The sequence below is a fragment of the Aythya ferina genome (genome assembly GCF_964211825.1).
Source record: "Aythya ferina genome assembly, chromosome: 1".
In the NCBI taxonomy this organism is placed as follows: Eukaryota; Metazoa; Chordata; class Aves; order Anseriformes; family Anatidae; genus Aythya; species Aythya ferina.
This window is the reverse complement of record NC_140296.1, coordinates 134,202,110-134,215,808: the sequence shown is the minus strand read 5'-3', so window position 1 is coordinate 134,215,808 and position 13,699 is coordinate 134,202,110. Positions and strand designations below refer to the sequence as shown.

The 13,699-nt window shown below is 37.0% G+C and overlaps 2 protein-coding genes across 5 annotated transcripts in view; one reads left to right on the top strand and one right to left on the bottom strand.

The window, feature by feature from the left end:
• Positions 1-13,699, top strand: part of PHF21B (PHD finger protein 21B) — a 179,497-nt gene that overhangs the window by 151,008 nt on the left and 14,790 nt on the right. For 2 of the 4 annotated variants that reach the window (XM_084505839.1, XM_084505837.1), the window contains 4 exons: positions 5,173-5,224; positions 9,983-10,059; positions 10,476-10,526; positions 12,840-12,894. In XM_084505839.1, the coding sequence (XP_084361965.1) occupies positions 5,173-5,224; positions 9,983-10,059; positions 10,476-10,526; positions 12,840-12,894 (235 nt within the window). The remainder of the gene's footprint in view (positions 1-5,172; positions 5,225-9,982; positions 10,060-10,475; positions 10,527-12,839; positions 12,895-13,699) is intronic. The other 2 variants (XM_084505840.1, XM_084505838.1) reach the window with 1 other exon arrangement.
• LOC311429702 (rho GTPase-activating protein 8-like) overlaps positions 1,712-13,699 on the bottom strand; it is a 144,127-nt gene continuing 132,139 nt past the window's right edge. The window contains exon 14 of the transcript XR_014688356.1: positions 1,712-2,306. The gene's annotated coding sequence lies outside the window, so the exon portion shown is untranslated. The remainder of the gene's footprint in view (positions 2,307-13,699) is intronic.

The window sequence follows — 13,699 nt, the reverse complement described above, 5'->3', positions numbered from 1 at the left end:
TTTTTCAGTGTGCATACATAATTACTGAATTTGTGCTTATGGTTCACTGCAAAAGGTATGTTCTGCCCCTGTGAGTTGTTCTGACAAATTTGGTTTGCATCTTTCAAACCTCCCAGTGTTGCAAAATGTAAGAATTGTAGGCATCGTAAAAATCCAGGCCTTGTGAAAGGTATATAAAAGCTGAAAATATTTTCTTTTATGCTATCGAATATGTAACACCGGATTTACAGGCTTTATTTGAGGTTGAATTAACAATTCTTTTGTAAGATGGGCTTTTACATTTTCATCTTCTTGGTAATGAATCTTGCAATCTCTAGATTGTGTGTAACAATATAGTTCCTTGCATTTGCTGTGTGCGTTATCCCACATTCCCACGTGTACACAGATTCTTTCTAGCCTGAAACACATTAAAATCATTCAAATTGAGGAAGAGAGTAGAAAGCAAGTAATAAGATTAAATCTCTTTCATGAACAATATTTACTATGTAAACTGAAAATACAAATCAGACGACTTTGTAGAAATAGAATCTATGTTTAACAGGTGTTTGGGTTTTGACTAGTTGTATTCAAATTAGCTTGTACATACTTTTGAGGCAATTTGAAAAATTATACAAACTGCACTTACTTATAGTGCGGAAATGTTCATATAATGTGAAATCTTAACCTTATTATTCTAATAAGTTTAGAGCAAGAAAGCATCCTTGGTGCTGTAAGTTTAAGAGAACTATCACAATATAAATTTTTAATGTTATGTGGGCAATGTCACTCCTTGTGACATTTGAAGACAAAAGTTGGAACAGTGTTAGGGGATAAATATTGTGGCTTTTAACATAGAATATCACAGGTTTATGCAAAAGCCCTGCAGAAATGTGCATATGAAACCCCTGAGTTTAAAATCTGACCCTTGTGTGAATCTTCGTTGCCACTGAATGATGGGACTGCATCTGTTTTCATTAAGAAACTATTTCCAAAAGATTATTTATTGTCCAACACTTAGGGGGTAGAAAGGCTAGTAGATCCTGCTTAAAAAGAAAATGCTAGAAAAAAAAAATCAATTTTTCTTTGACCATAATTTATTCCCCACAAAAGAATACTGAGCAAAAATCTTCCAGAGGAATGCAAAGAAAGAGACTGTGCAACTGGGGACAAATTGTGGTACAGCATTCTTAAATTTAATGAGCTTTCCATTAAATAACTAGTATACTAGTATAACTAGCTAACTAGTATATCCTGGTGCCTTTGGCTCCTCTGACTGTCTTTTTTTGTAACCAAGAACATTGTTCCTACCATGTATACAGGATGTCTTGGCAAACACAATTTTCTGTGTAGGATGCTGAAGCTATGCCCTTAAGTGTGACTTTTCATATATTTGTTTCACAGCCATAAATATGTAAGTCTAAAGTTAATTTCTTTTGTTCTTTGAAAGTAAACTTTAGTTGATTATCATGTATTTATGCAATTAGTGTAATTAGAACTAACAACATAATTAGTGTAAACACATGTATTGACATACGTAGAACATGTAATTACAAAAAGAAATGGTTTTGTAAAAATCTTTGTTTTGCTTCGTGAAAAGACATACCACACATTTCTAAAAGCATTCATAGCTGTTTAACAGATGATTTAATTTTTTAAAGAAAATAAGCAATCTAGGCACTTCTTTCCACACCTTTATTTATCTTCAAAGCACAAAACTGAGGCATGAACTTGAGTGTATCTCTACATAAATGTCAGTCATGACAGACTGGGATTTAACATATTAAATGTAAAATTAAAAATAAATAAACCAGAAATAACCAGACCTAGCAGTAGCCAGGAGTTCTGCCATCAGTTTCTAAGCATATCTGAACAAACACAAAAGACTGAGAACCTGCTGGTTGTCTTTAGTTTCTGGCTTGGTTGTTCTTTTGGGAAGCCGGGAAGCTAGCTCTGGACACAACAGCCCTGAAATATGTATTCCTTTTGCATAAACCTAAGATTTCTTCTTTCCCAAGTATCCTTAGACTATAGAAAATCTCGCTGTGCCTGCATTTTGCAGCTGTTAGTCCTGGATGAGTGGCTATGGAGTGGCTTTCCCAGAAGGGATGGAGGGAGCCAGTCAGCCAGGATGTCCAGGTCCAGTGGTCAGAGCCTTCTCCTGGGACGTGAGCTGTGTGAGTGTTGTCACCCGGAGGCTGAGGAGTGACTGGCAGAATGGTCTCCTGTACCCTTCACTAAGCCAGGTGCTGGTGAGGATGGAGGCCATTAACTGCCAAACTAAATTGCCGCCCGTCTAGTAATTGCTGCCTCTCCCACCAGAATGATTTCTGCAAAGAAATTAAGAAATTACACAAGGGAGTGATCCCTCTGTGGAGCAAATGTCTGTTTTTGTTGTTTTTTGTTTGTTTTGTTTTTTTATTTTTGTCATCAGTATGCTTTTTAGTTGTTTTTGTTTGGTTGGTTGGTTGGTTTGTTTTGTTTTACTTAAAAGTATCTGAGTTCAGCATAGAAGAAGCAGTTAGAATTGCACAAAACTTTTTGCACTTCAGCTTGTGTATTACTAAAATTTTACATTGCTGGCAGCATTTTCATGCATATTCTAACATTCTTTTACTTAAAATAAAAAATAACTTCCAGAAATGCTGGTTATTTAGCTAACAGTGATTTTAATCCTACTTAAGAACTGAGAAGAGAGACACGTTGCTATTGTGGACTAAATGCTAGAGTTGAGCCTGCATTGCAAAGATGGAGAAATCAAAGAATCAATTTTGCGGATTCCTGCACAGAGCAGAAACAACATTGCATTGCCATTTCTCTGGGATGCTTGACAGTAAAGCTTTGCAGTGGAACTAGTATTTTGAGTGGAATCCAATGAGCTGCAAGAGTGTGAAACAGCAAAACCCATGAAAACAAATATGCTGTTAATATAACGTGCTTGTTAAAAAGAATACAGCTTCTATTGGGATTTTTAAAGAGAAACCATATTTCAAATACCTATAAAACCTTCCTGTCTTTAATAGTGAGATAATTATCAAGTCAATTTATGAAAGCTCTTCATAAGCACGTATGCTGTCATTACATTTAATTAGATATGTATTCAAATAAATTTAGTATAAAGAGAGGAAATTTATCAAGCATGCCAGTACTGAAATAATTTTAGTTTAGATGTCAGAAAATGTATGCTCCCTTTACAGTCTAATCTTTAGGTAATATAGGCAATATTTTGAGTAATATAGGCAATCTGTGTTCCAACTGGAAAATCACACAATCACACATTAACCATTCGCACTTTATCTAAATGTTGCTATGACTTCTGCTCAGAGCAGAGACATCCTGCCATAAAGTTACTTCTAGTTGGGGTGAAGTGAAGCTTGTAATTCTACTCAATTGACAAATTTTCTTCTCAGATCTACACAGTTGGTCTCTGATCAAATATTCATCTTTCCCTTCACGTGTGGAACCCCCACCATGCCCAGCTGGTGTTTTAGACATGTAAGGAGTGAGCATTAATGAAATCAAGGTCTGATGTGCGTATGTACATGTGCATGTCATTACCACAGTTATGGAAGGCAGAAATATAGCATGAATGTTATCTAAATTGCCAGTGATGAGATTCTATGTGACCATTTTTTAATCTACAGGAAGAATTACACCCTAGGAGATCATGGAATGACAATATTCCTATCTTACGACTTTGTTAGTTCACCTCTTTGACGTAGATATTTTCACAAATGTAAGAAGAATAAGGATATCCAATCCTGACTCTCTGATTTGTGAAGTACCTACCCCTTAGCTAGATCTTTTCATCTATAAAATGAGGATGTGTTTACTTTCAGAGTTTCACTATGTGGAAGTCAGAATTGCAAAGGAAATGGTACTTTCAATAACTTAGTAGCTGATTTTACAATGGGCTGAAATGAAAAGTTGAATCATCAGGTTTTTCACAAACAAGAAGGTCAAACTAATTTTGACTTGGAAGTGTTGAAATATGTTGTCCTGACACTTCTCTGAAACAGAATATTTTGACCATCTACCACTTACACACTCAATTTTAGTTCAACCTAAATCTACACATTTTATTTTGGGTGAGCATGACAATTACATGTTCCAATGGTCTTTGTGTGCATTATCACAGTTGGATTGTGAGTTTTGCTTGCTAGATTCCTAATAGCTTGTTTTTTCTAGCCAGATTATCTCTTCTGTGGAATTGCACCTTGTGAAGCATGATCCAATTCTGAAATTAGCACGATCCAATGAGGTTGTTCAGCACAGCAGAGAGAGGAGACCCCACAGTACCATAGATGTGATGCAAAACCAAGTAGTTTGGTTCAGTTTGGGCTTCGAACTACACAACAGAATTTCAGTTTTCCATTTAAGGGAAAAAAAAAAAAAAAAAGGAATCTTCAGCAAAAATTTTTCTTGCAAGAAATTTCATTGGAAAAAAATTCCGAATGAAAAATCTCTGACAGAAAATGTAGAATCTGCGCTAGTAATTGCCCTATAACTGCATAGGCATATTTCAAAGTTTTGTTAGTATGCAAATGTGGTTTGCATGTACACAGTGTACCAAGAATTCTGAGTAATTTTTTTAGATCACATTCCTCGCTGTAAAATGAGTTCACCACTATCAGTGGGAGATGTTTGTTAGCTTTCCCATTGAGGCAAGATAAGGGATCAGTGGACCCCTTCACAGTTCATGCATGTGATATTCTTTCTGTAACTTGGGACAAACAATTTCTGAATTATTCTTTTTTTTTGGGGGGGAGGGGGGGAGATTTCAAAAGTTGAAAAGTTCAGTGCAAGTGTGTCGTATCTTCTCCATATAGCTTGCTTGTATCCAATAAAAACAGTGCCAGACAGTAATAATAATACACAATTGCTTTTCTAAAGAATGGAGTAACAAAGCAACTAACAATATGAAATTTTGGTCATGCATTATATACAATTAATAATCATACATCATTGGCTTTATAAGACTCTGAACTGTTAAAGTTTATGTAGTCCTACAAGTAGGGCATGACTGATCAGGCATATCTGAAGCAAATCTTCAATTAGTTCTTCATATTTCTATGCATTCAAGCAATAGACATTTCTGAAAGACCTTATTGGGTTTATTCTGTCAATGCCAGATTATTTACTTCTACCAGAATTGTTGTAGTAGAAAATCTAATGTGTGTTTATTTCTTTCCATAGAAAATTGCCTTCATGGTAGCATTAGGACTGGTTACAACAGAACATTTGGAAGGTAAGATGGCATATGTTCTACAGCTCAGGTTTTGAGTGAAATCTTTTCTCTCTGCTGCTCCACAGCCAAATGGAACTGCTTTAGAGTTCGCCACATTCTTAGATATCTTGCTGACTCAAGAGTCCAAGTTATTTACAGCTTGATTTCTTTTTAATAAGTTTTCTTGTGCTTCTGTTCCTTGTTTTTAAGAGAGGCTGTGAATTCTGAAGAAAATAGCATCTTAATTATAAAGTCTCTGCAATATATGCAGCAGTTTTTCTGGTGTTTTGTTGCTTTTTTTTTTTTTTTTTTTTTTTTTTCCCTCTCTCTTCTTTAAATCTGCATTTTAGAAAAACATTTAATGTCCCAGTGACTGAGAATTTGAAAGCAGTTTAGAGAAACTTTAAGCCATTGGACTTTTTAGTCCCTTAAAGGTAATGGATTGAAATGGAAATTAAAAAGCTATAGCAATTTCAGGAGAAGATTTATAATCCCAAAAGTGCAAATGATGACTGGTTCTTGTTTTCTTTTTTCTAAAGAAAATAAGACAACATTTGAAATTAGGCTGAAGTGCAAATTATGCTTACAGCAGAGAGAACTTCATTTTGAATAATTCTTTGCCCTTGGATTTTATTGGAACTAATAAATTGTTTGTGTGGATTTAATGCTTATGTTCATGAACACCAAGTACTACTCTATTCTGTTATACAGTGAGTGCAGAGATGCACATTTTGAACCTAACTGCTATAATACTAATCCTGTAGAATCAATTCTTTCAGACAAATTCACTTTTTATATTCCTACTACCTTGAAATAAACAGCTCCCACCAAGAGGTATTTACTATGGAAAGGGTATTTCTTCATGAGTGTTGGTGATTGCAACTGCCAAAAATACCCTTATAGCTTTCACATGCTAATGGTTATTATTTTAGTGCTGTGTCATATTTACAGTTATCAGCCATTGCTGTTTATCAGGAAGGAGTGGTCATTATGCAGTTCAGTTTATTTTAGTACTTCTAATGTATTCCTCAGTTTTACATTTTTTAGAATTAAACTGTATCAGGATTCAGGCATTAAAAGCTTATTCACTCAGTATCATTAATCCACAGCATTATTGCATTTCTTCATTTTATTTGCTAATTCTGTGGTGAGGGACTGTGATCCGCTTCTGCATGGATTTCTCTATCAGACCAGCAGCCTTTCCAGCTAACTTCTAGAGGAGGATCTTTCACCTTACTGGGAAAAGAGCTCTGTTCTTCAGGGCCCCTTCCACTGACATTCTGCAGGATACAGAGTGCGCTAAAGATAAACTGTCATTACAGGCCTCATAGAATGACCATACAGAGTGTTACATTATACATACATTAGTTTATTGAAGCTTTACCTCCAAGATAAAGCGATCTTCAAGATTATTAGTCTCTATCAAATGTATTACCATTTAGTTGTTTTTTTTTCTTTTCTGTTTTGGTTGTATTTTTTAAATTAGTGAACTAAATAATTCTGTGATGTAGCTTGTGGTTGTGACATAATCTTTTTCTCTATGCTATAAGAGTGTTTTTTATCATTGCCATTGTGTAAAAAAAATCTAGATCGAAAACAGAATATTTAAAAGAAGTCTTTAGTTCATGTCTTTCTAGACACAAACTTCTTAGCTAAAGAAAATAAAATCAAGTATTTCCATTTATCTTATTGGAATGCTTTAATAAGTTAAACCAAATTACTTATTTTTACTTTTTTAAGCCCTGTTTGGAAAAAGAAAGAGAAAACACTCTCAATACTTTTTAGCAGAAGTGACAAGTAACAAAGATAGTGTACCAGTCTATGCCTCTGGTCTAGCTGGTTGTGATTATTTACTGATGCACTCTTGGATGTACATATTCCTTTTATCAGAAGCATGGATATTTTTTTTCACAGTTTCCATAAGTGAAGTGCTGACATTGTGCCTTCCCTCCCTGATGGCTGCATAAGGTGGAGTACATCTAGTGCTATTTTAGTTCATTTCTCCATCTCTTTTTCCATCTATTTTCACTGCAATTGCTTTTCCCCCCAGCCAGATTTTATTTCTGCACCACAGTGATGCCTCTTCCAAAGCTGTATTCCAGGTCTCTACCACATGTGTGAGTCAGGCTCCATCAAATATTTCTGTTGCCTTGGTGAGAGCATGTCCTAAAGAAATTCTCTCTTAAACCTGGGACCCAAAAGGGCAGAGAACTATAGATCCATCACAGGCTTCTTGTGAAGATAGTCAGCGCAGTTATGCTCCCCAACATACAGAAAGCTCTGCTGTGTCAAATCCTTTGTTTCTTTTCCCAGACCAGTGGAAAGTCCCAATCTTGCATCCTTGTGACAACCTCTGAAAAGGAGTAAGTCTGTCTGGGCAGTCAGTCTGTCTCCAGCTTCTTCCCTGTGCTGCTGTGAGTGCTGAGATGCTGCAGCCCCTGGATGCACTGACCCTGTAGCTTGGGTTACTGCTGCTGGCTGCAGAAACCATGGCTCCTGCTCATGCTGTTGAGACCAAAGTCAAAAGTCAGCACAGCTCCACTTCCTCCATTTCTTTGCCAGCATCAAGGCACATGGGTTCTTCTTTTGTGATGTCTCTGGCACTTCTGGCCAGGAGCACATTCCTTTTGTAAGAACTGATATGGAGAACAATCGTCCTTCCCGTGGCTCTGTGGCAGGCTGTTGGATCCACATGTAGTGCTCATCCTGCTGCAGTTGCCAGATTCCCTTCATAGGCTGCCAAAGGGTTTGGAAGCTCCAGGATGGCAATTTCTTCATAGCTAGAAGAGCACACTGTAGGGAATACTTCAGTGGTGGAGCAGAAGTGTTACCCATACAATGGCTTCCTGTTTGGAGGTTTCATGGCACCAAGGATGTTAACGACATGCTGGCAGTGGTTTCAGAAATGGGGTTTATTGCACATCTCAGTGCAGTCCCAGATAGCACGTTTCTTCATACTGAGATGCTGCACAGCTCCAGGAGTTGCATGGCAGCATATGTCTGTCTCATGTCAGGCTGTGAATCAGACCTGCCTGTACTCTTTGAATTGCCTTAGGAGAGACACCTGAGTGTGAGAGGTGACATGTTCCCATGCCAGTGGGAAAACCCAGCCAGAATACACAAGTAGTTGCTCCTCTGTTTTTCTTGTCTATCCAGTTTCTGTCTGCTACATCCACCATTGCAAGAGTGGCGGCTTAGCCAACAGTGCTTTGTGAATGAGAAGTTTCAAATCAGTATCTGGGAACTCAGGGCTGTACAAAATCCATGCAGAGTGTTGGCCTTGTCCCTACGGACACCGTGTTCAGGACGTGACCGGCAATACTCAAACCACATACTGTGGCACACTGCCCTTTTTACTCTGTGGAGAAGTGATCAACTTCAATTTGGAAAGGGTGTCTGGAAGCCAGAACTGTGTGCCAGGAATCCAATTCCCGTGTATTGTAGACATCCTGAAAGCTGGACTGTATCTTACTGTTGGATTGCAAATGGGAGATAGTGCTCAATATCCTTGAGACCATTTTCTGGCCCGGAGGACCTTCTGGGATGGGTCTCACACATTGGCAAAAGATGCTAGACTTTCTGAAGAAACAGATGGTGTCATGAGTTTCTGTTGGGTGTGCTCCTGGTCCTCTGATGGGCTGACAGGCTAGTGTTCCTGCCAGTTCTGCTCCTTCTGAGAAATTTACTCAGAACAAAAAGAGTGGAGGTATCACAACCATGGGAGGGGCATTTAGACTAAAAAGAGTTCTGTAGTTTATCACTGCAGAGTGTGAACGTTGCCATAAAATATTCACTTGGGGAACAAGCATCAGCCCAGCTGCACACACTTCATGTCATGGGATGGATGCTGGGGGGCTCTCCTTGCTAAAGCATGTCTGCTCTTACCTTATTATTGGAATAAAAAGTAGACTGTAAAATACACGCTTATAATAATCTCACCATTCTGAACAGACATAAAGAGCTGGAAAAATTCCGTGTGATGGAAATGAAATCCTAGTTCAGATAAAAGTGGCATTAAATCTGCAGATTTCAGTGGGCCAGGAATTCGCTCATTTTTTCTGTGTGTGTATCCAGAAGATTTCACGACTTATTTTTTGCTAAATGCAGTCCCGAGTAAGTGCCATCTTCGATAGGTGTTACCATTTAGTTGAAGGGAGTTCTCCTGTTCTTCCCCCTTTCCCAAACAGGCCAGCAATTCAATGAGCTTATTTTTGCACTGCTCTTTCAAGTGGCACAGTTATATGTACAGCTCACAAAAATACTTTGCAAGTTTATGATCATGAAGCCGTGTTATTTTGGATGAATAAGTCATAGTGCCCTAGTTAGAGCTGAATCTACCCTCTGCAGAGAAAAAGTAATATAAGTGAAACTTAAAAAGATCTCTATACTTTCATCTGATATGGGTTTCAAGGCTTAACTGCTTTGTATGCTTAATTTTTGTTAATAGCAGTCATTGATAGCATTTTGAAAGCTCTTTCTTGATGCTTGTTATATGTGTGTCTGAAGGGATCATCATAAAAATCTTGTAGGACAGCAGAAGTCCACCATGGAGGAAGGGAAAAATAAAAACATGCCTGTGTTGTGAGTCTTACAAGGAAAATCTTATTAATGTCAGCATTGATATTAATGCTGATGCAACCCAATTAACACTTTAGAAACTGAACCTGAACACAGAGCTTAAGAGGTTGAGGGTAAGAGCATCTTGATTAAGAAGTTAGAGCTACATTTTTCCCTGATGAATGAGAAACATACAATTCATGCTTTTTTCCATGGTTACAGAAATCCAGAGCAAGCGTCAGGAAAGGAAGAGAAGAAGCACAGCGAATCCAGCCTACAGTGGACTCTTGGAAACCGAGGTACTTGATAATTCACTTTTTTTTTTTTTTTTACCACAGTGCTATTTCATGCCAATAAAAGGTTTAAGTACTTCTTATTACAAAAGTATATATGAATGCAGAGCCATGTATTCAGTTGTAAAGATATATTGATGTGGAAAAGAAAAAAAAATATTTAATCTCAGTAGCTAAGCGACAGGTTTTCACCCCACAACATCACTTACTTCAAACTAGCACTCATGATAGTTTTAGTAACGGCTGAGAGGACTAAATTAATGTGGGATCTAATTACTCTTTTACCTATACACATGATCCCATTAGGTTAGACCTGAAGAATAGAAGTGCTGCATTATCTTCAGACTTGCATGGCCATTCCTCTTTTCCTATTCCTATCTTCAGAGAACTTCACTTAGTGTTTTTTTTTTTTTTTATTATAGACATTCATAAAAGGAACATACTGGTTTAAGAATCAGTGTACTGTGCAGAGGGTAAGAAAGCCTGCATAATAAGTAAAATAATGCGTAATTAAAAATAAAATGGATCTGCATGATCTCTATCATCTGTTATGTGTATGCTGTTACATCTATGGCAATAGCAAAATTAGGCCCTACAAAATATTGCATTGAAAACCTGGTATAAAGTCAGCATGTAAATAGACTTAACTTGTTCTAAAAATGTGTTTTTATTAAGTTTCTATTTATTTAGCATGTTAAAATTCCATCTTTAACATTTTACCACAATTTGGGGTTACTATTTGAACTTTCTGCAGAAATTAAACTGATTTGCAGCCAGCTTTCCATTTAAGCAAGATTACTCCATGTTCTGGGTTCCTTAAGCCTAGATAAAGTAAGTTTTCTTTACGTAGGTATCAGTGATGAAATTTTGGAATACCAAAATTTTTGCAAATGTCTGTGTTAGCAGACAGCAGACAGATGAGGCTAAGAAGAAAGCTATCAGTGATAACTTGGTTGTTCTTTTTTTTTTTTTTTTTTTTTGAAATATGATTTTTATGCTCCCTCTCTGGGCACTTGAATTCTTCAGGACTCAGTTTTTCTCCAGCAACCTCTTCAGAGCAAATACTTATGTTCATATACCCAGTGTTTAACACAGTAGGAACCTTAGGCTTGCTACCGTTACATTTGCAGTGTCTTCTCTTAGGCCTTTTTGTCCTGATGAGTTTATTAAAATAACTTACAATCAAGTTTTGTGACTGTAGTCTAATCAACGTTCATGAGAAACTCAGTTATCTTGGAGCAGAGATGGAGGGGGTGATGAAGGAGGTCTGCTGCACCCCTAGTTCATACTCCTTATTATATCTGTTCTCAAAAGCATATCATGAAGTGAAGGACGGCACAGAGAAAGAAATGTCTGTAAAAGAGTCCTATGGCTGATCAGCTGTGTCCTCATTAGGAACTGTCATTAAGTACTGACCATGGGGAATGCCGTTCAAGTAAAATGGAGGCAGATGTTTTTTCACTGATCAATTAGCTGCTCAGATCGATTTGCTAATCAGTGAATTGAGGTATTTTGAGGCATTTTAGGCATTCTGGTGCAGTTTAGTTTACGGTTAGTCTACAGAATGCTCTTTAATTCATGATTGTTTAAGTTGAAATTGCATATAAATTAGACTTTTTATTTGCCAATGCCCCTCAAAACTGCAGGAGCTCAGCATCTGTAGTGGTAATGTTACCTTCCTTGATTACAAAAATGTGATCACAGTCTTATGTCTTCAATTGAATGGTGTGCTTTTCATTTTCACAGCTTTTTTTTTCTAAAAATGTTTCTGAGATACCATTCTATTTTCCCACTCTTCGTAGCTTCTTTGTTGTTGTCCTTCAGCGTAGGAAAGGGTTAAGTTTCTAACTGGATATATTTTGAACAAAGAAACATCAATTCAAAATTCCTTAACAAACTGCCATGCACCTGTTTAGAAAAGAATGGTTTACTCATCACAGAAAAAATTATTTATTAGCCACAAAAAAATCTACTTTTCCTCCAAGCATAGACTTAACATCTAATGGAGGAAAATGGTACTGTTTTCAGTCCTGCTGTACGATGATGGCTTAGAGGAGCCTTTAAGGGTTATGTTGACTGTTAATGAAGCCCAGGTAGCTATTGACCATCAGCTTTTACCATCTTCTAAGCTGCTGATGGACTGCATTACAGTTAGTTAAACATCTCAGTCAGGTTTCCAGTGGACTGTGTTTGCAAGTTTGAAGGTCTTTAATAACCACAGCAGATTGACATGACTGCAAGCTTCTAGAGGTCATATACATTAACTTCTGAAAGAGAAATACTTGACTTGGGTCCTAATGCATAGCTTACAAAGGAAATATGGTTCTACTAACTGTGGGCAAGTGTCACGGTGGATAGTGATGTTTTTCTGCAGGTGGGAAATCCATCTCTATTTCTGTATATGCAAATAAAGATGTCATTTCACAGAAACAATTTATTATGCAATTTTTCATTTATGGATGTTATCTGCTAGGTTTAGAGTTACTGTTGCAGTTGCCTGGAACGTATACTGAAATTCAGTCAATAAAATGCAATTTGTATTTCTCTCTTGTTAATAAAATCTAATGCATGTAAAACTGCTTTGTGAAGAACTTGTTAGAAAGGTAAATAATGCAACTGTTTATATAGCTATCTTAAGGGTAAGTAATGAATAATCTAAGTCACTGAACGAGCTTCTGGATACTTGGTTATGTATGAAGGAAGCTCATAGAAAGTATAGCCATATGGAACAGTAAGAGACAACTAGAACACCTTTCAATGATGCTATGGTTTCTTTTTCCTTGCAGCGGAAACGCCTTGCCTCAAATTATTTGAATAATCCCTTGTTCCTTTCAACAAGAGGTAAGCATATTTTTAAGTGAATATACTATTGCTCTGATGACACATTAAATATTTAATAGCAGGATTTCATAGGAATTACTACTAGCATGCCATAGGGCATTGCTCTGTGTAAGATTCCTGCGCTTTTTAGTGTGGAGTGAAAATAGATGGTTTACTTGCAAAAATGGGTAAAGGATAAAGCTAAAGGTCAGGACTGTATAGAAACTGATCCAAAGACTTTGCAATCAATGGCAAATCTGATCTCTAGTATTGTAAGCAGAATGAAGTTAGAGGACTGATCTCTAGTATTGTAAGCAGAATGAAGTTAGAGGACTGATTCAAGAAGAGAGTATTGCCAACTCCAACTACTTAAAAACGTGTTGAAAAATTGGGCTCTAAAAAAATTATATTCTGGACTTTTCGTTTGCCTCTTCTTGTCAACTTTAAGAAGCTGTTGTCCATCCTCAAGGGCTAGAAATATACCACATCTTTTGCTTTAAAAACAACTGCTGAAAACCACAGTTTTTCTCAGTCCAAGAGCTGGAGACATAAAACTAGCTTTGATGGCCTTGAAGACGCCTTCCAACCTTGTATTTATAAGAACTTCAGAAAATGAAAATTTCATGGTAAAAGCATTGAGAAAGAACAGCTCAGAGGATCCATTTGGTGAAGATGATGAATAGCTCATGAGAAGAGCGCATTCATGGAAAAATGTGCAACATTTAGAGAAGGCAAAGGGTTGAGAAGTGGGAGATGAAACAAGGACAACACTAAGTGCAATTTAATTCTTTAGATGAGGCCCATGTAGGAATTTAAGAGACAATGC